Below are 23,128 nucleotides of genomic sequence, written 5' to 3'. Positions count from 1 at the left end.
GGACTGCGATATGTCTCCATGGCTCACGTCAATAATAGGAAACATAGACGGAACCCCCCGCTAAATTACCAAGACACGCTCTTACTACCTATAAACCTTCCTAGATATTCTCTAGCATATTTAAGTATATAATTTGAACTTGTGAGTGACAAACTCATTATTCCATGCCTATCTATCGGATATCACCCGATAATCAATCACCACCTCACATAACGATATATCATTTGGAACAAGTTCACTTTCCCTATGTCCTGTCAACTCGCGCATACCGAATTGATAGGCATCACTGGATAAATTACTAGGTCTAGATGGAGACCGAAGTGAGCGGCACACTGCTGGTGGTCCCTGTATTTGCTGAGGACCCCGGGGAGTTCTCGCAATCGAAGCAGGGAGGACCTCGAGGGCAGATTAGGATGGTGTGAACATTTAAAAGACTCTTTCTGCCCTGTGAGAATTGTGTCCTTCTCGCCGGTCGTTCAATCTGAAGATCCATTCATTATCAGGTCATGTCGAATGGAACCGTTTTCGACATTTCGATATCACGAGGAGATCATATACCTCCACCATATGGCTCGTACCTTATCCTGCCGGCAGTCTACAATCGACTTGAACCAATCCTAGCAAGATTAGGCTAATCAGGCTAATGAAATAGCATCCGACAGAAACCGAGACTATTCCCAAGATGACTCGCACGCCGATTGTATGGGATGTGGTACATACCACAGACATTTACATCAGGCTACGACTTCGACTACAAGGACAAAACTACTTAATCAGAATTGGAAGCAAAAATCATGCCGTGAATAATGCATTAAGCCAAATCAACGCAATGTCTATTCCGAGTCGTCATCAGTGCATGCTAGGAAAGAAAAAGAGAAGGAGAAAAAGCACAAGAAAGACGAAAGAAACATCCAGCATGGCCACTTTCGCATGTTTCGACGCAAGCTTTTTGGCCTGCAATCGTGCTCCCATCCAGGTTCGTGTTGAGTCACCATCACTGCCACGGGCCAAACCATGCCCTCCACCCGTATGAGTGCGCCTGCTCCGCACCTTCTGCTGACATCCGAAGGATATCGAAGATGGACAAAGGAAAGAGAAACAGAGCAGACGAGACGAAGGTCATGTTGTGGCCTGGTGCGAGGAATAAGGAGATTACGAGATCGAAAATAGGAGATACACAACGGTGCGAAGGAAAAAAAACCATCGGATCTTCCAGTCTCTTCACAGCGAACGCCATTGCAAAGCAGAAAGGGTGGATTGGCGTGGTGGGTTATATTGTCCCATCCACATCATGAGGGGATACGAAAGAAAAAGAAAAAAAGAAATCACGGCTCCGGACACATCTCTATCTCATCGATCTAGGATGGAGAGGGACGGCCAGTGCCCCTTCACATGGTATCATAAGCGAAGTTTCGTCAAGTCGGCCCAAAGAATTGAGCTTTTGATTTTCAGCTTCCCCGAATCATTCACACGGCCTGATCGTGTTGGACCATCGCGCGTTTACTGCGAGGCGCACTGCACGCGCTCGGCGCCGGGGGGAACGTCGTCATCGTCCTCGTCCATGGCGCCAGCGGCACCGTGGGCGCGGGCCTGCGAGTTCTCGTTGCCATCAATGTCCTCGAGCTCGAAGTCCTCGACCATCGCGTCGGCCGGGGGCTGGTTTTTCTGGGGGCGAGGGGGCAGAACCTGCTCAAGGAGCTCGAGGTTCTGCAGCTGGTCCTTCTCGGGGAACTTGACGTCGAACTTGATGTAGAGGTTGCCGAAGTCGTGGTGGCGGAAGGAGGGCATACCCTGACCGGGGATGACCTTGATGGCATCTGATAGCGGATGGCGGTTAGCGGGAGTTAAAAAAGAGGCACCCGGTGATTTTGGACGAGTCCTAGGATCAAAGGGGAAAAAAAGACCAAACATACCAGGAACGATAACCTCGCCAGGGGCGATGTTGACGGTCAACCACCGCTCGTCGAGGTGCTCAATGTGAATGGTGCCGCCAGCAAGAGCGGTCAGAAGGTCGATCTCGGCTTGGTAGAACAGATCGTCGTTCTTGCGCTGGAAGCGGGCGTGGGGCTTCTGCTCAATCTCGAAGACAACATCACCGGGCATGACACCGGGCATCTGGTCACCCTCGCCGCGGAACTCAATCTTGTGGCCGTCGCGCACACCCTTGTCGACGTGGACATGCAGCACCTTGCGCTCCACAATGGTCTTCTTGCCGTTACACTTCTTGCAGCGGTCCTTCTCGCGGATGATCTCACCCTCGCCATTGCAGTCGGGGCAAACAGTCTGGAAGCGCTGGATCATAGGACCCATCTGGCGCATCATGGTCTTCATACCGCTACCATTGCAGCCTGTGCACTCCTTGACGGCGCCGTCCTTGCCACCGCGGCCCTCACAGCCAGAACAGATGACAGACTTCTGGAGGGCGAGCTTGGAGACCTTGCCGCGGTAAATATCCTCCAGGTTGACCTTGTGCACATGGTGGATGGTGCGAGCCTTCTTGGGGCCGGTGTCGCGCATGCCACCGCCGAACATCCCGCCGAACGCACCGCCACCGCCGAAGAACTGGGAGAACAGATCCTCAGCGTTCATACCACCGCCGGCACCGCCGCCTTCCAGACCCTCCTCACCATATTGGTCATAGATTTGACGCTTCTGGGGGTCGGAAAGAATCTCGTAGGCGTGCGACAACTCCTTGAACTTCTCCGCGGCATCGGGGTTGTTCTTGTTCTTGTCTGTATGAAAGCGAAGGCATTTCGTGTCAGCCAGGAGGGTTCCAGGCGATGAAGGGTTGTAGATGGGAGGGATTCATATTCCCAGGGCATTCACGTACCAGGGTGGAACTTCAGGGCACCCTTCTTGTAGGCGCTCTTCAGCTGGGCTTCAGTAGCCGAGGGATCAACCTATAATGTGAGAAAAAGTGATCGGTCAGTCTCCATGCACATATGAGGAAAGGTAACTAGTGTTTGAACATACTCCCAGGCACTCGTAGTACTTGGTGTCTTTGACCATGATGTCGGACTCGGGCGAAAGAATGTGGAGGAGGGGAAGAGATGAGGAAAGGAATCACGATGAGAGACAGGGTAGTCGAGGAGGTGAAAAAGGAATCGCTGGCACCTAAGAGCAACAGGAGAAGAAGGCGACACCCGGAAGATCAAAGAAACCAGGAATGAAAGGAGGGGGAGGAGGGGAGATGGAGATAGAAGGAAGACGAATCTCTTTTTTGGATAAGAATCGAGACTGGAGAATAATAGGGAGCCCACCACCCGATGGCTGAGTAACTTTTTTTCCAGGTACTGTACGGGGCGTGTAATCCGACCAGAATAGATAGATTACCAGGGCCGATTCGGCAGAATGTGAAGTGAACAAGAGACAACCGACACAGTAGCCGATCTCTTAAGGAAATGCACGATACTAACCAGCCACAACCAAGAGTGATTTTTTTAATTACTATTCTAACTGTAAACTAGGAACACAAGTCTTTTCTACTTTTCATTCACAATGTCGTCCTCGGCTGCCTGCTTTCTGGTGGCTTCTTTCACACTGGGCTGTGGAAGTTGATTTGGCCCGAGCGCCGGTTCGACGGGATTCCGCGGACTTCGATGACTTTCGCTGGAATTCGCCGCTCTTCCATGGGCCACTGGTATTCCAATTTCACCATGTACTGTAATATTCATATCATCTCATCCCATCTCATCTACTGTGAATACATTGAATAAAGGATCGCTCAGAAAGAGGCAAATACTTACAGGTACTCAGTGAGATATTGAGACGACGGAAATTCGGAAATCGGTGGTGATCACTGACATCCAATGGTAGTGGCGACTGGTGCAGGATCTGATATAGTTCCAAGGTTCCTCTGTTGAGGAGGCAAAACCCCATTGTCTGTATGACTGGTACCGTAACCAAATTACTGTACACAAAAGTGAAGGACATGACCTACAGAATAGTCTGATGAGAAAGCATTTGGACTGATGACACAAAGAAGCCTATGGTTATTTCAAATGTCTCTCTTATTTACAATATTACCAATCCATGTAGATATTGGTATTGCTGATCGAGTATAATAGTCTATACTATTATGTACATTACTGTGCTTAGGTGCTGCCCGATGAGGCTGAAGGGATCTAACCCAGCCACACCTTCCGCCACAGCACTTATCGATAAGTCGAGGGGAAAGGTTCTTCGGAGCTGCTCCACTCGTCGACTCTCGCGTCAAATCGTCATCGGTCCTCTCCGAAATTTAGCTGGAAAACTGTCTGACTGTAGATAAGCCCGTAGAGTCATCCTTTCCCCGCTCACACCCGCCGCACTCTCACTTCCATATATCACCCACCACACCACTCAATTGCATCAATTAAATCACAATCACTATGGAGCAGGACCCCGGTTTCATCGCAGCTGTGGAGGAAGCGAGGCAAGGTGCTGCCGAGGGCGGCGTCCCCATCGGAGCTTGCTTGGTCTCCAAGGACGGCAAGATCCTGGGTCGTGGCCACAACATGCGCGTGCAAAAGGGTAGCCCCGTCCTGCATGTTAGTATACTATTTCTAATCCATTCTTGACGCCGAGGGACTAGGAAGATCGGAGAACACGCCGAGCTAACAGCACACTTAGGCCGAGATGTCTGCCCTCGAGAACTCCGGCCGCCTCCCCGCCTCGGCTTACGAGGGCGCTACCATGTACACGACCCTATCCCCTTGCGACATGTGCACTGGTGCGTGCATTCTTTACAAGGTCAAGCGGGTGGTCATTGGCGAGAACCAGAGCTTTATGGGCGGGGAGGAGCTTCTGCTCAACCGCGGCAAGGAAGTTGTTGTAGTGGACAACCAAGAGTGCAAGGACTTGATGGCCAAGTTTATGAAGGAAAAGCCAGAGCTGTGGTAGGTCATGCCGTTTGTCGTTTACGGTTCAGTCGTTGGGCCGCGGGGGTTGTAGATCTTATAGAAACTTTGCTAACAGCAGTGCGCGTCGTATAGGAACGAGGATATTGCCGTTTGAAGACCATAGATATTGTTTAAAAAGTCCAAACAATGCGCTCTGGGGGGATCCCTAACGGATTGCCTCAATTCATAACTTATATTTCAAGGATTGGTAAACGGCTGTTCTAGTATGTCGTGAAACTTTTTTAGGCTTCTCCGCCTAGGAGGAGGGGTTGAGAAGCCCCGATTTCATTAAACGAGAAGGTAAACGATCTATTTTGTCAGACGGTGGACTTCCTCAAAGAAGAACTTGAGGTGCTCCGGGTCGACGAAGGGGGTGACACCTGTTAGGAGATTAGTATCACAGCGTCCGTCTCGAAGAGTCCTGTCAAACATACCGTGTCCGAGGTTGCAAATCCAGCCCTGCTTTCCTTTCTGGAATCCCTCAACCATCTTCTCCACGGTAGCAGTGATGGCGGGACGACCTCCATAGAGCATACCGGGATCAGCATTACCCTGAATGACCGCCCGGCCGTTGGCGACACGGAAAGCCTCGGCAGGATCGTGCAGCCAGTCCAGACCGACGACATTGTACCCAGACTCACACAAGTCGTCCAGGGCGTACCACGCACCCTTGGCGAAAACAGTCATGGGAACAGGCTCCAGACCCATCTCCTTCAGACGCTTGGGCAGGTTGGCCGAGATGTGACGTAGGTAAGGCAGGGAGAAAGAAGCAAAGGAAGCGGGTGACAGCTCGCCAGCCCACGAGTCAAACACCTGCACCAGCTGTGCACCAGCCGCAACCTGGAGTGCCAGGTACTCGACACAGATCTCGGCAATCTTCTGCAGCAGTGCTTGCGACTCCTTCGGGTACTTGTAGACCCAAGTCTTAGACTGGACAAACATCTTGCTACCACCGCCCTCGACCATGTAGCACAGCAATGTCCACGGCGCACCACAGAAACCGATAAGCGGCACGCGACCCTTCAACTTGAAGCGGGTGAGCGAAATCGCCTTATAGACGTAATCAAGCTCCGACTTCACGTCCACCTTCTTGGCCATCACCTTCTCGTACTGTCCGTCCGTCGGAGACTGGAGAGGCTCGGGGAAGTGCGGGCCCTTCTTGTCCAGCATTTCCACCACCATACCCATGGCCTGGGGGATGACCAGGATATCGGAGAAGATAATGGCAGCATCGATCAGGCCCTCATAGCGGTCAACCGGCTGGATGGTCAAGGTCGAGGCGATTTCCGGCGAGCGGCAGCATTCGAAGAAGTCACGGCCGCCCTTTGCCTCATGGTACTCAGGGAGGTAGCGGCCAGCTAGAGACGAAATAGGAAGAATAAAACGGTCAGATTGGAATGGCTCAGAGGAGTTGATTGGAAAAATTGTAGTGGCTTGAGAACGCGGGGTCAGACTCACCTTGTCGCATAACCCAGATGGGCGGACGCTCCACCTTCTCGCCTGCGACTGTCAGCGGTCATGTATGAATTAGACATCGACGAGAGAAGTACCTCGTGCAGCCCTCAGCAGCAGATCATTCTTCAGTGGCTCGAATTGCTCTTGCATGGTGGGCGATTGGTATATTTGGAGAGGGAGGGGAGGTGGTGGAATTCTCGGGGAAGAGCGGGCCAACCGAGGAATGTGACCTTCCAAGCTGTGGACAGTGACAGAACCAACGACATATCTAATCAAAATTATCAATTACTTAAAAAACAATTAATACAGGCAACTTTACACTGGCCTTTTTAAATTTCGATAGAAATATATTTTCTAAAATCCCTCTTCAAACCGAGTCCACCAATTTGTTGATCTAGTTAGGGCGGCCTGTATCGTTCACTGTCGAAGCGAAAGCGCAGAGCGTTAGTATAAACCTTATTTGTTAGCCAGGGACCAGCGCGGTTTAGAAGTTATAGAGCAGCCTAGCAATTTTAAGAATGGAGGGAGGCTGAATTATTTGATTGGGGTCAAAAACGGAGCGAGCAGTAGAGGGTGAAGAAAAAAAGGAAACCGAAAACCAAAAAAGAAACGTCACCTGCAGGATTCGAACCTACGCTCACGAATGAACGCCCTGAGCTAGTTCCCTGGACTCTGCGTCAGAATCCAGTCGCTGCAATAGCAGGGGCGCGCCTTCACCACTCGGCCAAAGTGACTATTTGTTGAAAATCTGGGGTATTTTAAAAACTATAACCTACAAAGTTATTCTAATGAAAGGGTCATAAACACCACATAATCTGGTTTCCTGGAAGGTATTCACCTATTTTTTTTCCCTATCTACATCAAGCTGTACTCCTTCTGAATCGAAATTCAGTTCCTCATTATAATCTTCGACTGTAGTGATATGGATTACTGGGGTGGAAAGATCTGCAACGAGAGATGTCCACTTATGTTACCGATAGCGACGATTTAGGATGATCCAAACAACCTCTCGGTAGACGTCGCATTTCGATACGTTTGGGAAATCAGAGGACCTATTCAAGTGATGTCGGAATCTCTTCAACTATCTGTAGTGCAAATTCCGAGCTTCAAAGGGTGGTTATAGAATCGAGCATAACGAGCACCTCCATGTGCAAGATATATTCCAGAAAGACCAAGTTGCCCAAAGAAGAGAGAAGCACTGAAAAACGGTTATGAAACCCGTGTAGCTTGTATCAAGCTCAAACAACCTTTACGAGACGGAAAAAAAGGTTGTCACTTCGAGTATCATGTACATGCTTTCAATGGATCGCGTCTTCCAGTCGAAGAGCTAGCATGCCTAGTCGGACTTCCAACGGATCTTCGACCGTGAACACCAGTCCATGGACACGATTCAGGTAGTCGACCATTACCTGGTTTGTCTTCAGCTTCCCCCTCTCGCTGATCCACTCATTGAAGGTCTTGCCATCTTGAGGCTGGGTGGTCGTCTTGTCTTTGATCTTAACGGGGCTCGTTTTGTCCCCCCAGTCGACATGCTTGTATTGAGAAAAGCATGAACCGCATAGGATTCTGCCCAATTCCATGCTAGCGATCGGATCATGATCCATGATCGCCCAACGATTTGCCCGCAAACGGCCACAAGCTTCGCAAGGGACTTTCAGATCTCGCAGGTGCCCAGCGGTGATTCGATGACAGTGATGTGTTGCGATGCATCTGTTGCAAGCGTTGCAGTACCACTGTTTAAGTGTGGGATTCCAGCATTTTCTGGGTTTCCCTGTGAAAGCTACACCACAATTATGACAGTCTGATCGATCCCGACTCAGCTTTAGACCAGCGTCTGCTTTTCCCTTATCATGGCAATCCTGACAAGTTCGTGGTGTTGGCCATCCAGAGGATTCGGTACAGTGACACACATGGCATCGATACCACCCCCACAGTCGGATAAGACGGCCTACCTGCCTGACTCGCTCTTTGTTACAAGAAGGACACCGGTAATCACCAGTTGGGTTACCAAAGGCGTCTCGTACTGGTGACCATTTCTTGTTCTGTGCATCGGATTCGGATTTCCAACAGCTAATGCAACACTTCTCTTGTTGCATCCTAACCCAAACATGCATGGGACGATCCTTTTTGAACTTCCAAAGCCACATATAGCACGGGCAGCAGAGAACGCTATCAGCCAGATTCAAATGCCATCTCCATCGAGTTGTGGTGGTGATATTGCAATTAGAACAGGGTCCATGCTGTGGAGGGTTTCTCTTTCCGAGCAGGAATGAGGGCCTATCCACACCCGTCCTCCATCTGTATCTGTAGCAAGTACGACACAAGTAAATAGTCGCTACTTCGAAATTGCCAATGTCATAGTACCAGCCGAGAGACTGAGTGGTCTTGCAATTTCTGCATTTCCGTGTCCCTGTAGCATCATTAACGGCTTGCTTGGTTGGAAGTGCCTTGTTGAGGGGCATGAATAGGCTCCGCGGAATCCCACATTGGTCCAGAGCGCTGTAATACATTTCAGAGGTGACACCCCATCGAATTCGATGTGTCATTTCAGTGCAGGGCAAATACGAGTCAAGTATTAGCATCATCACCGTCTCAAGCAGACGAACAAGCCAGCCCGCATTGGCGCAAGCTATTCCAGCTTCGGAAATATCCTCGGGAAATAACGCAATGCGTCGAAAGCATGGCTTCAGATCATGTCGTTGCACTATTTCTCGGTGATAGTAACGCCCGTTCTGAGAATCATGATTTGCCAAATCCGCCTCCTGGTGGTCCACACGGGCTTTCAGGTCGTCAGTGCTTGAGCCTGTGTAGAGTGCTGTCATGAGAGGAACGTTGGCTGCTGCACCTGCTGGCCGAGAACTATCACATTGAGCAGCGCAGTCAATGTACACTCCAACTTTTCCACTGCACTCGGCGTCGACTCGAGGGAGAGACAGCAGATGAGTGTTTGTGATCTGGTCATGACCCAGTATGGCCATGGTGGACTCCGGAATAGCCGCCGCGAAGATTTGGAAGATCGCATGGGGTTTTGAGCGGCGCAAGGGTAGCCAAAATGCCAGATTGATCCACGTGTTTTCGTGAAGTAATTGCTCAAGGGTGGTTCTCTGGGCTTCTTGCTGTAAGAACTCAATGACCCGAAATATCCTGTTTCGGAAATTTCGGATTCTTTGTGTCCTGTCAGGATCCAACGAAGCCGGTGAATATTTCAACGAAGCAGGTCGTGTACGTAGCTCAGAGTTTCTGGGACCATGATCTGTCTGACGCTCACTATGGCTTGCAGCTGCATCTTGAGACGAATGTGCAGGTTCGGCCGAAGCCAAGGTGTCACCACGAGACGTTTCCTGGCAGCGGCCTCCGACCTCGTCAACAGTCAATTTTGAGGACTGGAAGCGCACAATCAACTCCAAAATCTCTGTTTCCCAGCATTCCTCCATATCATCTTCACTGTCGTCAAGTGGCAAGTTGTTGGGAGTCTCGAATACGCGGTCTAATGTGAGCGGAAGGAAATCGTCTTGCTCAAAATCGTCAAGCAGTTGGTTCGCAGGGCTGCAGGTATGTGGAGCCTGAGGTGTCTCACAGTCACCGTTATTGTCAGGCTTGGTCTTCTCAAAGATACTCTCACGGGGGTCCTTTACGTAAAGCTTATTACGCGGAGAGGCTTCCTCGTCGTCTGGACCACTCTCCTGACTGTCGGAGCCATGGGGGCCTCTCATCGTGTCAAGCTTTCGTCGAGCCATCCTGGCTAGGTGTAATGGAGAGTGTCAACGAGGCAGTTGTATGAGTGTTCTGTGCAGCTCACGGTAGCTGGTGGAATCAAGATTAGAAACCAAGATCATAGAGATTTGGGTGAAAGATGGAAAAATGTTTGCTTTGTCCCATGATCTCACAGGGTTCACTCATATAGTAGATATGATCATGTTTGTCTGTTTTGATAACGTGCTCTGTGGTTGTCATAGCAAACTTCAGCTCTGTCGGGATCAGATTCTGCCAGTTGAAGAAATCGGTACTAATATCATTTGTCGAGACACGAGCGAGGGGAAAGGCAATATATCATGTGTCTCAGTAGGTTTTATATCTCACCATGAGGGCCATTTCTTCGGGAATTTATTTCGGTCACGACGCTTGATTACATTGAGCTGCTATTTCCGATTGAAAGTGCATGTGCTTAGGATATGTCATTTAAGTCCCTCTTTTACGTTGAGTCATCAGCCAATACGGCTTTAGAAATGAATATTCTCTGAAGCAGGATTGGACGGTAAGCAAGGCCATCTACCTTGACACCGAGAAATTCATCGTTTTAGCTCCACGATAAATTTCAGGCACATATAGTTGAACGGCCTCGCAGTACTCTTGCTATACGGCGGACGCGGGTAGTTGCTACGAGAGCTCAGCCCATGCAAACCAACTGGGCCTTGTGCTATATTGCAGTAAAGACAGCGAAGAATGAAAAGTTGATCGTAGTAGCACTGGAATTGGTTATGGTACTCCGGGAGTACTCATTATCATTATTACCAAGAAAAGGAATCGTCATTAACATATTTGAGTATCCTATCTCTCGAGAAAGATACATTGGCTGGACGAGGCGGATGACATTGTGACTCGTCGACAAATAATACGTATGTGCATACAGAAATTCCCAATTTCAGTCATCAAAAGTTCTCTTCCGAAGATTGCCCAAATTGTACAGGGTGTCGTCAATTGCTTTCTTTTGCTTGGCATCCAGCGTAGCAGAAAGACCCGAAGTAACACCTGCATTGATGCAAGCCGTTCTTGAGTCTTCACACACGGCCCACTTCAGGCCTCCGTCGGTAATACTGATCTGGAGACATTCAGTGAGAATCTGGGCAGATGCCGGGCTCTCCTTCCACGTATCGGTAGAGCCAGGCGCTCGAACGGCATCTACTGAGACGACAATAGAGCCATTTGAATCGAGGGTAGTTAGGTCTAGCACGTTTCCGGATAGCTGAATAACGCCTTGGGACTTGAGTGTGTTGTCACTCTCAAGGGTATAGCAGAGGAGCTGAGGGGAGCTATTTCAACAATTAGCAAGGGTTTTTTCATTTGTTCACAATTTGATACATACCCCTCCAGACCAATTAAGACTATGTTGATAGATCCAGGGGTGCCAGCAGACTGGTCAAAAGAGACGTCCCAAATTCCACTGATAATGGCATCCTGGAACGAATCACCCAACGGGACACTTTGGTGTACTTGGCCTTCGCTCCAGTTCCACACAAGCAGATGGCCATCACCACCGCCGGAAATCAGAACATTCGGTGCCCACGAAGGAATGCAGAGCTTGCTAATAAGTGAAGTGTGGCCGAAGCATTGTTGCTCAATAACATGGGCCTGAGGAATACCGCGAGAAACACGAATATGCTCATCCCGATCCGCAGTCAGGATATAATTGCGAGGGCGGCTTCCCGGAGCCCCAGGTAGTGACACGGCGATGACATCAGTCAGCATAGAGACGTGGCCAAGGATAAGCTGGTGCTCAAAGTTGAGCACACCCTTCTCTTCGCTCTCCTCTTGAACCTTCTCGGCCTTCTCAGCCCGCTCGGCATGGAGGTGCTGTTGCTCCAATGAACGAAGGTTACGCTTCGAGTGTACAGTGAGCGTGGTCGCAACCGGCTTAGGCTTTTTAGCTTGGGTCTTCGGCTTCACGTACTCCCCAGGGATCAAGGGCAGAGAGTAGACATCGCCAAATTTGTCTGCACATAGGATAGTCTGGTCATCGGGAGTCAGATCCAATGCGCATGGCTTCTTAGCCATATTCCTTCATTTAGATTCAGCAACTGCTACAAACTGTATAGTTCAGGGACACTTACCGAGAGCTAAGCTCCTTGAACTTTCCATCCTCACTCAAGCTGAACACTCGAATGCATTTGTCCTCGGCGGTCAAGACTACTACATGCCTGCCATCAGATGTTGCCAAGACCATGGGGATATTGGTCCAGGTAAGAGCATTGTTTGCGCTAGGCTTTCCTTCGGACTCGGTCTCTGGTGATGAGAGCTTGATCCTCTTCTCAGGTGGAGCCTGGTCCTCCGAGGTGGACGTTGGTCCAGAAGCAGCTGCGCGGCTGGTCTCTACATGCTGGGGCCATACATCCAGGCGCTGGCCGCTCTCGGCTGCGTAGGAGTAGATATGTGGCCCCGCGGATGCCACCAACACATTAGAAAGACCCTGTGACTGCCGCTTGACAAGTTCCAAGCTTTGAATGGGGTGCTGAAAGCTGGCCATCGTGAATGCCGGTTTGATTCGACTCGGCAAAATTTGATCGGCGCAGACGGCCGTGTTGAGATTTTGAGGGAGATGATCTGGAGACAATTGGTGAAATAATTGGCGAAAAGGAATTTCCAAGGTACACAACGCAATCAAAGATATCGATTGGGAATTTGAGTCAATCAAAAGATCTTCGAATTCTCTCCGCAATCCTCCATCCTTCCTCAACTTCTCCAAGCGACAGCTGCTTGACCATATGTCACGTGACCCACACTAGCCGAAGCCGCACCAAAAAAAGTCCACAAAACCCGCAACCGCAACTCCTCCTTCCTTTCTCCAACCACACAAATTCAATACCCTTGTCCTTAAACAACCTCTCTTCAGGTCAAATAAGAAGAAATGGGGGGCAAGTCCGCAACCAAGGCCGCTTACTTCGATAAGCTGAAGGCCCTGCTCGATGAGTACCGCACCGTCTTCATTGTCGGTGTCGACAATGTCAGCTCCCAGCAGATGCACGAGATCCGTATCGCTCTCCGTGGCCAGGGTGTTGTCCTGATGGGAAAGAACACCATGGTCCGCCGTGCCCTCAAGGGGTTCGTTGTCGAGAACCCTGAGTTCGCCTCTCTGATGCCTCACGTTAAGGGTGAGTTCCGCACCGCCATGAATTATTTGCTCCCCAGAAATCCATTGACTAACTAACTCATGCGTGTTCTACAGGCAACGTTGGTTTCATCTTCACCAACTCTGACATGAAGGACGTCAAGGCCAAGATCTTGGCTAACCGTGTCGCTGCTCCCGCCCGTGCCGGTGCCATCGCTCCCGATGATGTCTGGGTCCCCGCCGGTAACACCGGTATGGAGCCCGGTAAGACCTCGTTCTTCCAGGCTCTCGGTGTCCCCACCAAGATTGCTCGTGGTACCATCGAAATTGTGTCTGACCTCAAGCTCATTGAGGCCGGTAACAAGGTCGGTGCTTCCGAGGCTGCTCTGCTCAACCTGCTGAACATCTCTCCCTTCACCTACGGTATGACCATTGCCCAGGTCTACGACCAGGGTCAGTGCTTCAGCGCCGATGTCCTCGAGATCGACGATGAGCAGCTCCTCAAGGCCTTCAGCCAGGCTATTGCCACCATCACTGCTCTGTCTCTGGCTACCAACATCCCCACCCTGCCCGCTGCCATCCACTCCCTCATCAACACCTACAAGAAGGTTCTTGCCGTTGCTGTTGAGACTGAGATCAGCTGGCCCGAGATTGAGGCCCTCAAGGACCGCATCGCTAACCCCGATGCCTACGCCGCCGCTGCCCCCGCCGCTGCTGCTGCCACCTCCGGTGGTGATGCTCCCGCCGCTGCCGCCGCCCCCGCTGAGGAGGAGGAGGAGTCCGACGACGACATGGGCTTCGGTCTCTTCGACTAAGCGCATCTTAATTGATGTGTTATGTCGGCCATGTACTAGATACTTTTATTTGACTCAGCTCTGAAAGGGGCTGGGGAATGACAAAAACGACTATGACTTGGCAACGAAACTTGCTTGTTTCTCACTTTTGACATGATTTCTGGAACGTAGAAACACGCTCCAGATTACCTGTCTTGACCTAAATGGTGAGTTCTACAACCTGTTCTCTGCTTGCTTGCCTTTTCTTTTTCTTTTCCAACCCACTCGGTTATACCTCGCACTCAATCCGGCGGATGATGAAACATTTTTAACCCCGAGCATGCGTCTCCCGTGAGACCGCGCTGACGATTAAAAACGCAACAACAACACTCTAATTTTTTGCTGACGCCTTGCCTTGTTTTGCTCTTGCTTTGCATCATATACTTTGACATGATTTTGAGAAGCAATTGCTAACTTACGCTCAGCTTGACAGGTTTTTCTTCTCATGAGTCACGGTACTCTCGTAGCGCTTCTGGTATTCACCACGTAGCTGTTCGTAGAGCGCTTTGACGTTCGGAATGGTGGCACTGGGCAAGGTTTACATGTGCTGGGTCGGGTTATGTTTTATGATATCAAATGAAATGTCTTATGTCCATGAAACTATTCGTCTATGAACTAGACAATCCTTTCCTTTAGCTATGCTGGTAACCCATTGAACGTAGTGTGAGTTTAAACACAACTTGACCAAAATCCGGGAGCAACTAAAATCCACATATTCTATTCGTGGTATCAGTGGCTTAATCACAAAATATAATTAACAACCCCCATCTTCAGTGAGATGAAGAAACAAGAAGGTATCTTAGTACACAAACCCCTTGATCATCAAGCTCACGCAGCATCATCGGCGCCTCGTCCAAACCGACCCCCAAAGCCACCCAGATCACGACGGAAGAACTTTCCAATATTCTTCAGGTTCTCGTTCAAATTAGCGGCAGCAGTCGATTCCGATGGAGTATGCGCATGGCCAGATTGTTGAGCAGAGGTCATTGGCGCAGGAGAAGGCGTGCCGGATGTACCAGCAAAACCAGACGGGGGCGTGCCCGTGATGCCAGGAACACCCGAAGCACCAAGGGTGCTGAGACTGGGGTTTCCGAAACGGTCGACACCGTCCTTGGCGGCGGACATGATGGCAGAGCCGAGCATGGAGGCATCGAAACGCGAAGGCATCGATCCAGCGGCACTAAGACCTAGTCCTTGGGAGACTGATCCGGTTGTGGTAGCGGCGGGTGCTTGGAGAGCTGTGAGAATCGGATTGCTTGGTTGGAGATTGGATGCGTAGCGGTCAGATGCACGATGTAGCTGGAAGAGCTCAACGAGATGGTTTTGCTCTTGCCGGCTGCGTATGCCCTTGAGGTCGAGGATCTTGCGGAAGTTATTGTTGTTTCGGTCCGCGATGTGGATGAGGTATGCCTGCACTAAGGCCTCTGGCGGTGATGGCCGGACTTGTAGTGTTTTGAGGAGAGTTTCGATCTTGAAGAAGCTGCTGTTGACACGCTTCACGAAGCCAGCTGGAGCAGGGGCAGGGAGAAGGGATGAGAGGCCACTCTTGAGTGTATATGAGTCAAGAAGCATCTAAATAGAATAGTCAGTTTCACAAGCTCGTAGACCAGGTAAACATAACTGATAGGGAGACATACTTGTTCGGCGCCTGTCTCGGAAACAGGCCTGCACTGGAAGACATTGCTGATGAACAAACTTGACATCAGTTCGACCAGGTGATCAGAGAAGGCACGGGCATACTGTTGCTTATGCAGCAGTTGCAAGATCTCCGATGCCTTCGCTTTAGTGCGCGATAGTAGCTCGCTCACATACGAGCTTTGGTCACTGACAGCCTCAATTTTGCTCCAGGGTGTGTTGCGCATTTCACGCCAGCTTGGTTCCGATTCGACCTCAACTTGCCGCACAAGTCCTCGCACGGCCGCGGACGCAATGCCCATGAAAGAATCTGCCTGACTCTGGAGATCCACTGATTGCTTGAGGGACTCATCCAATCGACCCTTGATCTTCTCTTCCAACTGAGTACACGTGGTGTAGCAGTAATCAGCGGTATTGAGAACGGATACCAAATCCTCAATGGTTGGCACCTTTGAAGGGGTGTGCCCGCTAGGCCGTTCACTGATATAGTTGAGGAGCACCTGCTGTGCGTACTGGTCCAAGTATTTTGCAAACACCTTGGCCAATTCGGCCAGACTTCCACCCGTTGAAAGCTTGGCGCATTGTTGTAGAGAGTGACGGTAGAATGCGAAGAGCTCGGTCGAGGAAGAGATCACTATGTGAGAGTTGAATTCCTCGTCAGGGGGTCGCAAAGGCTGTTGGCGGTACTTGGGCAACAGCGCGGCGAGCTGCTTGTCCTGTGCATCCACCCAGACACTCAGATAAGGCTCGAAAGCCTCAGAGATAGACTGGCCGAACACCGGGTTTTCATTCGAAGAGGTGAACGTGTCCGTGGATGGGCGCGAAGGCGCGAACCGGCTTTCGAGCGAATGTTCAAACTCAAGGGTTTCTTGTAGGCAAGAAAGCAGTAGATTGACGTCAATTGTCTGTCCACTGCGCACTGACCGGGACAAAATGCCCTTGAAATCATCCCGAGTGCCCTCACAAAAGACATTGGCCAGGATTTCATTCACCCTCCAAGCAGCCGGGAAGATGGCTGCGATCTCCTCATCGTAGATCTTCAGTATGCGCCGGAACCAGGAATATCTGCGGGAAATATTGTCCAACGATCCTGCTTCTTCATTGTTGCGGAAGACCTGACGGTACTCGCGAAGCTGCGTGTTGCAATACCAAGTCACAAGTCGGGATCGAGCGTGCTCGCCCAGCGCATCCACAACATGACATGCCTCCGAAAGAACCGCGCGCTTCTGAGCGACCTCGCTCTTGGCAAAGGCAATCTCAAAGTCCTCGCAGACTTGTTCTAGAAGATCTCTTTGTATGTCCGCCACATTCCTGCTGAGGATCGCGATTTGGTCGATCGATCGGTATGACTTGAAGTGGGCCATTAACTGGATCACCGCCTGGAGGAGCTGCGCGCAGTCTCGGTATTGTCGGGTCCGGCTCAGCGCTTGAAGCTGGTCATAGGCTGTGGTAAGCATCTGAAGCCGTTTCAGCGCCGTCATGGACAGCGTGAGGTTCTTTTTCGCGTTGTCTAATTGCTTGATGTCGGCCGTCATGTCTGTGATGGCCTGTTCGGTCTTCATCGCGCGCTCTCGTACGTCGTCGATCTTCTTGAACAGCTCTGACAGATCAGCCTTGGCTGTCTGGATGCGTTCCACGCTGCCCGCATTGGATGTGACTTGTTCTTCGACCAGGGCGCTGATGTTATTGTCCAATTCATCTTCGTAGTCGTGGAGGGTGCCGGTGACCTGGGAGACGGAGGAAAGGGGTGGACGGATGGGAGAAGATAGCATTCAAATGCTCGACTGGATCATAGTCCACTATAATCACACCAAGCCAAGTCAGTCATTTTCATGCATAAAGCAGTGGGTGTTGATCTGTCTGTACCTGCATCCAAGGCGTCCGGGGTGGTCTCCTCGTTTGGCGGCATGCCGGTGGTCGAGACGGTAATCGCAGTCATCCCATGAGCACTTCAAGATAAACTCATCCTGCTCATGCCCGGGAGACGAGTTCGGTGTCAAGCCAATGCGAATTGTGTGAGGACCGAGACCGTGGGAATTGGAGATGTCCAACGCGGGTCGCATGTCTTCGCGGGCCAGGTGGCTCGGGGGGTCGGGGGCAGCTTGGCATCTTACGCAACCAAACAGCGGTAGTTTGGGGAAGTATAACCCCCCACCACAGGACTGTATCTATCTTCGACCATGTTGTTTATCTACTATCTTACAGTTTAAATTAGTCTGGAACTATGGGTTTGAGATTGATATTTCTCATTGTCATTGACCACGTGTGGCATATGTTAAGATTCTAAAGTACATGTTCATGAAATCCTTGCCCTTTCGCCTGAGCAATGCAAAATTCAGAAAGCCACCAACACTACCATCGTTCCTTGTAGCATGCAAACTCCCCCGGTGACTCTGGCATTGATCCATAGTCACATTTCAGTCCATTCCATCACGGAATAGAAGCGAATTAGAGATATGGCCTCGCGATCGGGTGAGAGAGACCGCCTAGGCCGGAGAGAGGAAAGCGGTGGCAGGAAGCGACCCCGATGCCTGATAGTAAATGAGTTAGTCTTGGTATTTCAGTATATCAGTTCAAGTAAGGGTGCATACCTTGAGCTCTTCGAAATTCTTCCAAGCAGCATCCAGGTTCCAGCCATTGCCAGACAGGGCCATCTCCGAAAACTGGAGAGTCATGCCCGACTTGGCACTCATCTGTGCCACCAACAGCTCCTGTTGGACCTGGGCGTCCGTTTTTCCAGGAGCAGGGGCACCGTATCCTTGCGGGATACCAGGCTGGGCGACGGGCGCGGGCACCGCGGCTGCAGGTGCAGGGACAGCGACGGGTGCAGCACCGGCAACGGGAGCGACAGGAGCCGTGGCGTAAGGAATAGCCTGGTTCTCCGGGCTCCAAGCCTCATGGCCGCCGTAGGCTCGAAGGCACAAAATGTCATTGATGACTCGGATGCCGCCCATGCCACCACCGGGGCCAATGATGAAGGTTCGATCGAAACTGCGTGTCTCGACCTTGCCGCCGACGCTTTCTTCGAACTTTCCGTGGACCATGATCATGAGACCACCTACACCAGTAGGGCTTTGTCCAGTGGGGTCGGGGAGTCCGGGGACTGGATGGCACTCAACCAAATACTCCTCTGGGTGTGCGGACATATCAGGGTGCCGGGTTTGCGGGAGACTCTTCCATAGTTCGAGAATCTTATCCGCACCAGTGTAGGCACGCGACATGCGCGCAGGAAGGTGGTTGATTTTGAGGAGATTTCGGCTCTTCTTGATGTATGGGTCCCAGCCTGCAGATTCAGTCTGCTGAGCCTTGGGAGCGGAGGTGTTGACGTTCAGGGTGAATTCTGATTGAGAGTCGTAGACGCTCTTGACGAGTTCGTCCCGACTGTTGTCGTAGCGAGTGAAGAAGGCACGAATGAAGTTCTCCGCGATCTGGCCATCGTCCTGGAAGTGGGGTGCTTGGACAGGAATGGGCGTCTTCTTTTGAGCCGCAATCTCCTCTGCAGTGCGAACAATAACATTGTTCAAGGTCTGTAACTTTGGATACCACTTCATCATTGTTTCTTTGAAGTTTGGCTCAGCACTGAACGGGTTTTCGGTCAGATCAAGGAATTCGAGGTTGCGGAATTTCCAGCGCCATGCGTTTATCGACCGGTAATCCTTGAGATTGTTGTGGGATAGGTCCAGGTTCTTGATATCCGGGAAGGTCTGGGAGAGAGTGGTCACCGCCGTGACGTTTGTGAGGGAATTGTGAGCCAGACTGACGCTCTCCACGGCCTCTCGTCGCTGAGCTGCGTTGGTGAATCCCATTTCCCAAACCTTCATCAAAGCAGGGAAGAACTTGGACTCGGTCGAAGTCTGGTTGAAAATGCCCATGGCCACCAGATCTGGGTCGGCTGAGAGTTTGGAGAGGTCGAGGAGTTTGGTATCCGGATAGTAACGCTTGGACAGGATCAACGTCATCTTGGACTTGGTGTCCGCGGTAGAAGGGGAGGTGCCGGTGGCAGTGCCCAATTCGCGATCAAGAACGGCACTTGAAGAGGGGTCGTAGGGCTCCACGACGAGGTGAACACCCGCGAAAAGACTGTCATGAAGCCGAAGCATCCTGTCCGACAAGTCGGGGCGGACGAACACCACGAGAGAGTCGCCTTCGACGCGCGACTATTATCGAATGTTAGCAAGGCACGAAAGACCTTGTGAAGCGCAGTGGGTTGAAGAACAAGAAAAAGCCAGGAAGGCTGAGGAAAGTCGGCCGTCGGTTTGCCATCATTTGAAAACACATGAAACGCCGGTTCGGGTAGTGTCGAGGTTGGTGATTGATGCGATCGCTCCTTCGCATGTTGAACATACCTTTGTGATTCTAGCGCGGGGTCCAGATTTGGAATGGGCGTTCATCCGTCTCTCGAGAAATGCGATAAGGTTTTCGACGCCCCCATCGCGATGGGATGAGACCTTGCTCTCCTTCCAGCCAAGAACGCTGAACAGCTCCAGGTTGCTTGGCGCGGCGTTCTTTCCCTGGCGGATGCTGACTTGGGAATCCCGAGTATTCGAGATTGCTTTCTGGATCGCCTCCAGAGTCTTGTCGCGTGCCTGGGGACGATCACCGCCAGAGCGAGCGGGACGACCAACTCCAGCGCCAGAGCCTGAACCAGACCCAGTCGGACGACCAGGGCCACCACGACCACCCCTCTTGCCTCCCCGACCGCCGGGGGCATCCATGTCCATGTCACCATCTCGGTCGGTGCGAATCGGGCCCCGCTTGCGAATGCCCCCGCGGTCACCACCTGAGCGGCGGGACTTCATGGTCTTCATGTTGGCCCGGGGGAACAAGAGACGGGAGAGTGAGAGATGCCGGTGTGGGAAGAGAAAGGAGGAAAGAAAGAAAGAAAGAAAGAAAGAAAGAAAGAAAGAAAGAAAGAAAGAAAGAAAGAAAGAAAGAAAGAAAGAATGGACGTTGGCCTTTCAGGCCGATTCGTCAGGTGGACTGCGCGTTGCGCGCCTCAAATCGAGTAGGAAGGCTCGATTCTTCTGCAGGAGAATCGGAAGAGTTGTTGGAGGGAAGAAGGTGAAAAGAGGAAAAGAGGAATCGCAGGGATGAGGAGATGAGGTTTACAAGGAAGTAGAGGCGATTCAGGCAGCGGAGGGTGCCTCCAGCTTTCTCAAGGCAGTCGCGGAGTGAATCGTGAAGCCCAAAAAAAAGTGACGCACGGGGTCACGTGGTTGATCGATGTGCGGATAGGCAGCCGTCAGGTGACTTGTGGAGATGACTCAGCCGGGCTGCCTTGGCCCGGGATCAGGCAGCCAATGAGCGATTGTCTTCTGTCCTTTCACTGCTGTTCAGATTAATACGGTAATTCCCATACAATCGGGCTTGCCCTTGGTTCCGAGTATACGGCGGAGATCAATCTAGCCAGCTTGCAGTATCTCAGTCGGGCTCGAGGACGAACGGGGCTAAAGAGGCAATTGAGTTGACTCTTGCTAGGTATGTGCATCTATGGGAGTTCTGAAACAATATCTCGATATTATACTTGTGAAATACTTCCCCCCGTTCACTCACGGAGCTTGCGCGTTTCATGAGGCCCTAGCTAACTTCTCCCCACGCTATCTTCTAGAAATCCCACGAGTCACTGCACCACTCCCCTTCGTTCATTCCCTGGATCTTCGGATCACTCTATGCTCGCCAATTGCCCCGCAAGATGCCCGCAAAGTCGCGATTCACGAGGCTAGACGCCTTCGCCAAAACCGTCGAGGATGCGCGCATTCGCACCAACTCCGGCGGCATCATCACTATAGCTTCGTTGTTGGTAGTGTTGTGGCTGGTCTGGGGAGAATGGGCTGACTATCGCCGAGTGGTTGTTCAGCCCGAGCTCATTGTGGACAAGTCGAGAGGTACGCATTGGAGAACTTGAATCAAGGATGCTCGAGGCGAGTCGATGTGCATTCGCAACAAAGCTGACGTGGAGGGGTTCGCCTTGATATAGGAGAAAGGATGGAGATCCATTTGAACATGACCTTCCCGCGACTGCCTTGTGAGCTATTGACCCTGGACGTCATGGATGTGTCTGGCGAGATGCAGGTCGGTGTGGCACATGGCGTGAACAAAGTCCGCCTGGCTCCAGCTGCGGAAGGAGGTCGAGTGATTGATGTCCAGGCCCTTGACTTGTAAGTTTAATTTCCCGAAAGAAGATGCCTCCAATTGCACCAACAACCCGCGCAACATGTTGATCACAAGCTCACCTGGGTCTTCCATTGATTTGCAGGCACTCCCCAGCCGATGCCGCCGCGCATCTGGCCCCAGACTACTGTGGTGAGTGCTATGGAGCAGATGCGCCACCAAATGCGATCAAAGCAGGCTGCTGTAGCACCTGCGACGAAGTGCGCGAGGCATACGCAAACAAGCAATGGGCATTCGGCATTGGCGACAACGTTGAGCAGTGTACTCGTGAGGGGTACGGCGAGAAGCTTCTGGCCCAACGGCGCGAGGGCTGCCGCATTGAAGGCGTTCTCCGAGTCAACAAGGTGGTGGGCAACTTCCATATCGCTCCTGGTCGCAGCTACACAACTGGAAACATGCATGCCCACGATATGGACAACTACTTCATGCGCGATGCGCCCTCGCCCGAGCAACACACCATGACCCACGAGATCCACGAGCTTCGATTCGGTCCTCAACTCCCTGCTGAACTTGCGGATCGTTGGCAATGGACTGACCACCACCACACTAACCCGCTGGACGACACTAAGCAGGTCACCGAGGAGCCCGCCTTTAACTTTATGTACTTCATCAAGGTTGTCTCGACCTCCTATCTGCCCCTGGGCTGGGACCCGACATTCTCGTCTGCGATCCACAGCGCTTATGATAAGGCTCCTCTTGGCGCGCACGGTCTCGCCTACGGCTCCCAGGGTAGCATTGAAGCACACCAGTACTCTGTGACCTCGCACAAGCGCCCTCTCGTGGGCGGCGACGATGCTGCCGAGGGCCACAAGGAGCGCATGCACGCCTCTGGCGGTATTCCCGGCGTCTTTTTCAACTACGATATTTCCCCTATGAAGGTCATCAACCGCGAAACCCGTCCCAAGACGTTCACCGGTTTCTTGACTGGTGTTTGTGCCATCATCGGTGGTACCCTGACGGTGGCCGCGGCCTTGGATCGTGGTCTCTACGAGGGTGGTATGCGTATCAAGAAGCTGCACTCCAACTAAATTCTGCCCCCTTGGCTCAGAAATGAGAGACATGGAGTGCATCGCATACCCACTGTAACCTCCGCCCCAGAAAAGTCAGGAGACGGGAGGAAGGTGGGCATTCGTGGCGTTATTTTGGGATACCTTTATACATTGATTTTTGACTTTTTGTGTCTTTTGGTTTCGGTGTATGTACGTATCGATTTATCAGGAAGTACTGGTTGCCTTGTTGAGCAGCTACTCGTTTTATGTTCCTTCGAACCCTATATTCATTCTCCCAATAGGTATCGTGTACAGAAATCGACATACTACCTCCCCGCGGGC

General features: G+C 51.5%; 10 protein-coding genes across 10 annotated transcripts; 3 read left to right on the top strand and 7 right to left on the bottom strand.

Moving 5' to 3' along the window:
- Positions 1–783: 783 nt before the first annotated feature.
- N7473_001136 (type I HSP40 co-chaperone YDJ1) lies at positions 784–3,282 on the bottom strand. Its single transcript, XM_057147076.1, has 4 exons — positions 2,974–3,282; positions 2,831–2,900; positions 1,914–2,732; positions 784–1,817 (listed from the first exon to the last, which is right to left on the bottom strand). The coding sequence occupies exons 1-4, from the start codon at positions 3,007–3,009 to the stop codon at positions 1,501–1,503; spliced, it is 1,242 nt and encodes a 413-aa protein (XP_057014962.1). The 5' UTR covers positions 3,010–3,282; the 3' UTR covers positions 784–1,500.
- A 1,088-nt stretch (positions 3,283–4,370) lies between these two features.
- On the top strand, positions 4,371–4,995 carry N7473_001135 (cytosine deaminase; the record flags this gene model as incomplete). The annotated part of the gene is made up of 3 exons (XM_057147075.1): positions 4,371–4,529; positions 4,612–4,877; positions 4,974–4,995. The coding sequence occupies 3 exons, from the start codon at positions 4,371–4,373 to the stop codon at positions 4,993–4,995; spliced, it is 447 nt and encodes a 148-aa protein (XP_057014961.1).
- A 194-nt stretch (positions 4,996–5,189) lies between these two features.
- Positions 5,190–6,485, bottom strand: N7473_001134 (uroporphyrinogen decarboxylase HEM12; the record flags this gene model as incomplete). The annotated part of the gene is made up of 4 exons (XM_057147074.1): positions 5,190–5,260; positions 5,315–6,238; positions 6,339–6,380; positions 6,431–6,485. 4 exons carry the CDS (start codon positions 6,483–6,485, stop codon positions 5,190–5,192), a joined length of 1,092 nt encoding a protein of 363 aa, XP_057014960.1.
- A 1,148-nt stretch (positions 6,486–7,633) lies between these two features.
- Positions 7,634–7,939, bottom strand: N7473_001133 (uncharacterized protein; the record flags this gene model as incomplete). Its single annotated transcript, XM_057147073.1, has 1 exon — positions 7,634–7,939. The coding sequence occupies one exon, from the start codon at positions 7,937–7,939 to the stop codon at positions 7,634–7,636; it is 306 nt and encodes a 101-aa protein (XP_057014959.1).
- Positions 7,940–8,756: 817 nt separating this feature from the next.
- Positions 8,757–10,048, bottom strand: N7473_001132 (uncharacterized protein; the record flags this gene model as incomplete). The annotated part of the gene is made up of 2 exons (XM_057147072.1): positions 8,757–8,834; positions 8,942–10,048. The coding sequence occupies 2 exons, from the start codon at positions 10,046–10,048 to the stop codon at positions 8,757–8,759; spliced, it is 1,185 nt and encodes a 394-aa protein (XP_057014958.1).
- A 929-nt stretch (positions 10,049–10,977) lies between these two features.
- Positions 10,978–12,576, bottom strand: trm82 (putative tRNA methyltransferase; the record flags this gene model as incomplete). The annotated part of the gene is made up of 3 exons (XM_057147071.1): positions 10,978–11,365; positions 11,419–12,111; positions 12,164–12,576. 3 exons carry the CDS (start codon positions 12,574–12,576, stop codon positions 10,978–10,980), a joined length of 1,494 nt encoding a protein of 497 aa, XP_057014957.1.
- Positions 12,577–12,957: 381 nt separating this feature from the next.
- On the top strand, positions 12,958–13,973 carry N7473_001130 (60S ribosomal protein uL10; the record flags this gene model as incomplete). The annotated part of the gene is made up of 2 exons (XM_057147070.1): positions 12,958–13,201; positions 13,276–13,973. The coding sequence occupies 2 exons, from the start codon at positions 12,958–12,960 to the stop codon at positions 13,971–13,973; spliced, it is 942 nt and encodes a 313-aa protein (XP_057014956.1).
- Positions 13,974–14,819: 846 nt separating this feature from the next.
- Positions 14,820–17,565, bottom strand: N7473_001129 (putative GARP complex subunit Vps53; the record flags this gene model as incomplete). Its single annotated transcript, XM_057147069.1, has 4 exons — positions 14,820–15,563; positions 15,629–17,353; positions 17,412–17,425; positions 17,493–17,565. 4 exons carry the CDS (start codon positions 17,563–17,565, stop codon positions 14,820–14,822), a joined length of 2,556 nt encoding a protein of 851 aa, XP_057014955.1.
- Positions 17,566–18,112: 547 nt separating this feature from the next.
- On the bottom strand, positions 18,113–20,434 carry N7473_001128 (uncharacterized protein; the record flags this gene model as incomplete). The annotated part of the gene is made up of 3 exons (XM_057147068.1): positions 18,113–18,157; positions 18,218–19,783; positions 19,973–20,434. The coding sequence occupies 3 exons, from the start codon at positions 20,432–20,434 to the stop codon at positions 18,113–18,115; spliced, it is 2,073 nt and encodes a 690-aa protein (XP_057014954.1).
- Positions 20,435–21,318: 884 nt separating this feature from the next.
- N7473_001127 (retrograde cargo receptor ERV46) lies at positions 21,319–22,825 on the top strand (the record flags this gene model as incomplete). The annotated part of the gene is made up of 3 exons (XM_057147067.1): positions 21,319–21,511; positions 21,604–21,784; positions 21,883–22,825. 3 exons carry the CDS (start codon positions 21,319–21,321, stop codon positions 22,823–22,825), a joined length of 1,317 nt encoding a protein of 438 aa, XP_057014953.1.
- Positions 22,826–23,128: the final 303 nt, after the last annotated feature.

This window comes from Penicillium subrubescens (assembly GCF_028828155.1).
Source record: "Penicillium subrubescens strain IBT 31985 chromosome Unknown utg000001l_segment0_segment0, whole genome shotgun sequence".
Classification (NCBI taxonomy): domain Eukaryota; kingdom Fungi; phylum Ascomycota; class Eurotiomycetes; order Eurotiales; family Aspergillaceae; genus Penicillium; species Penicillium subrubescens.
Note: the sequence above shows the minus strand (reverse complement) of the source record. Positions and strands in the feature narration are given on the sequence as shown.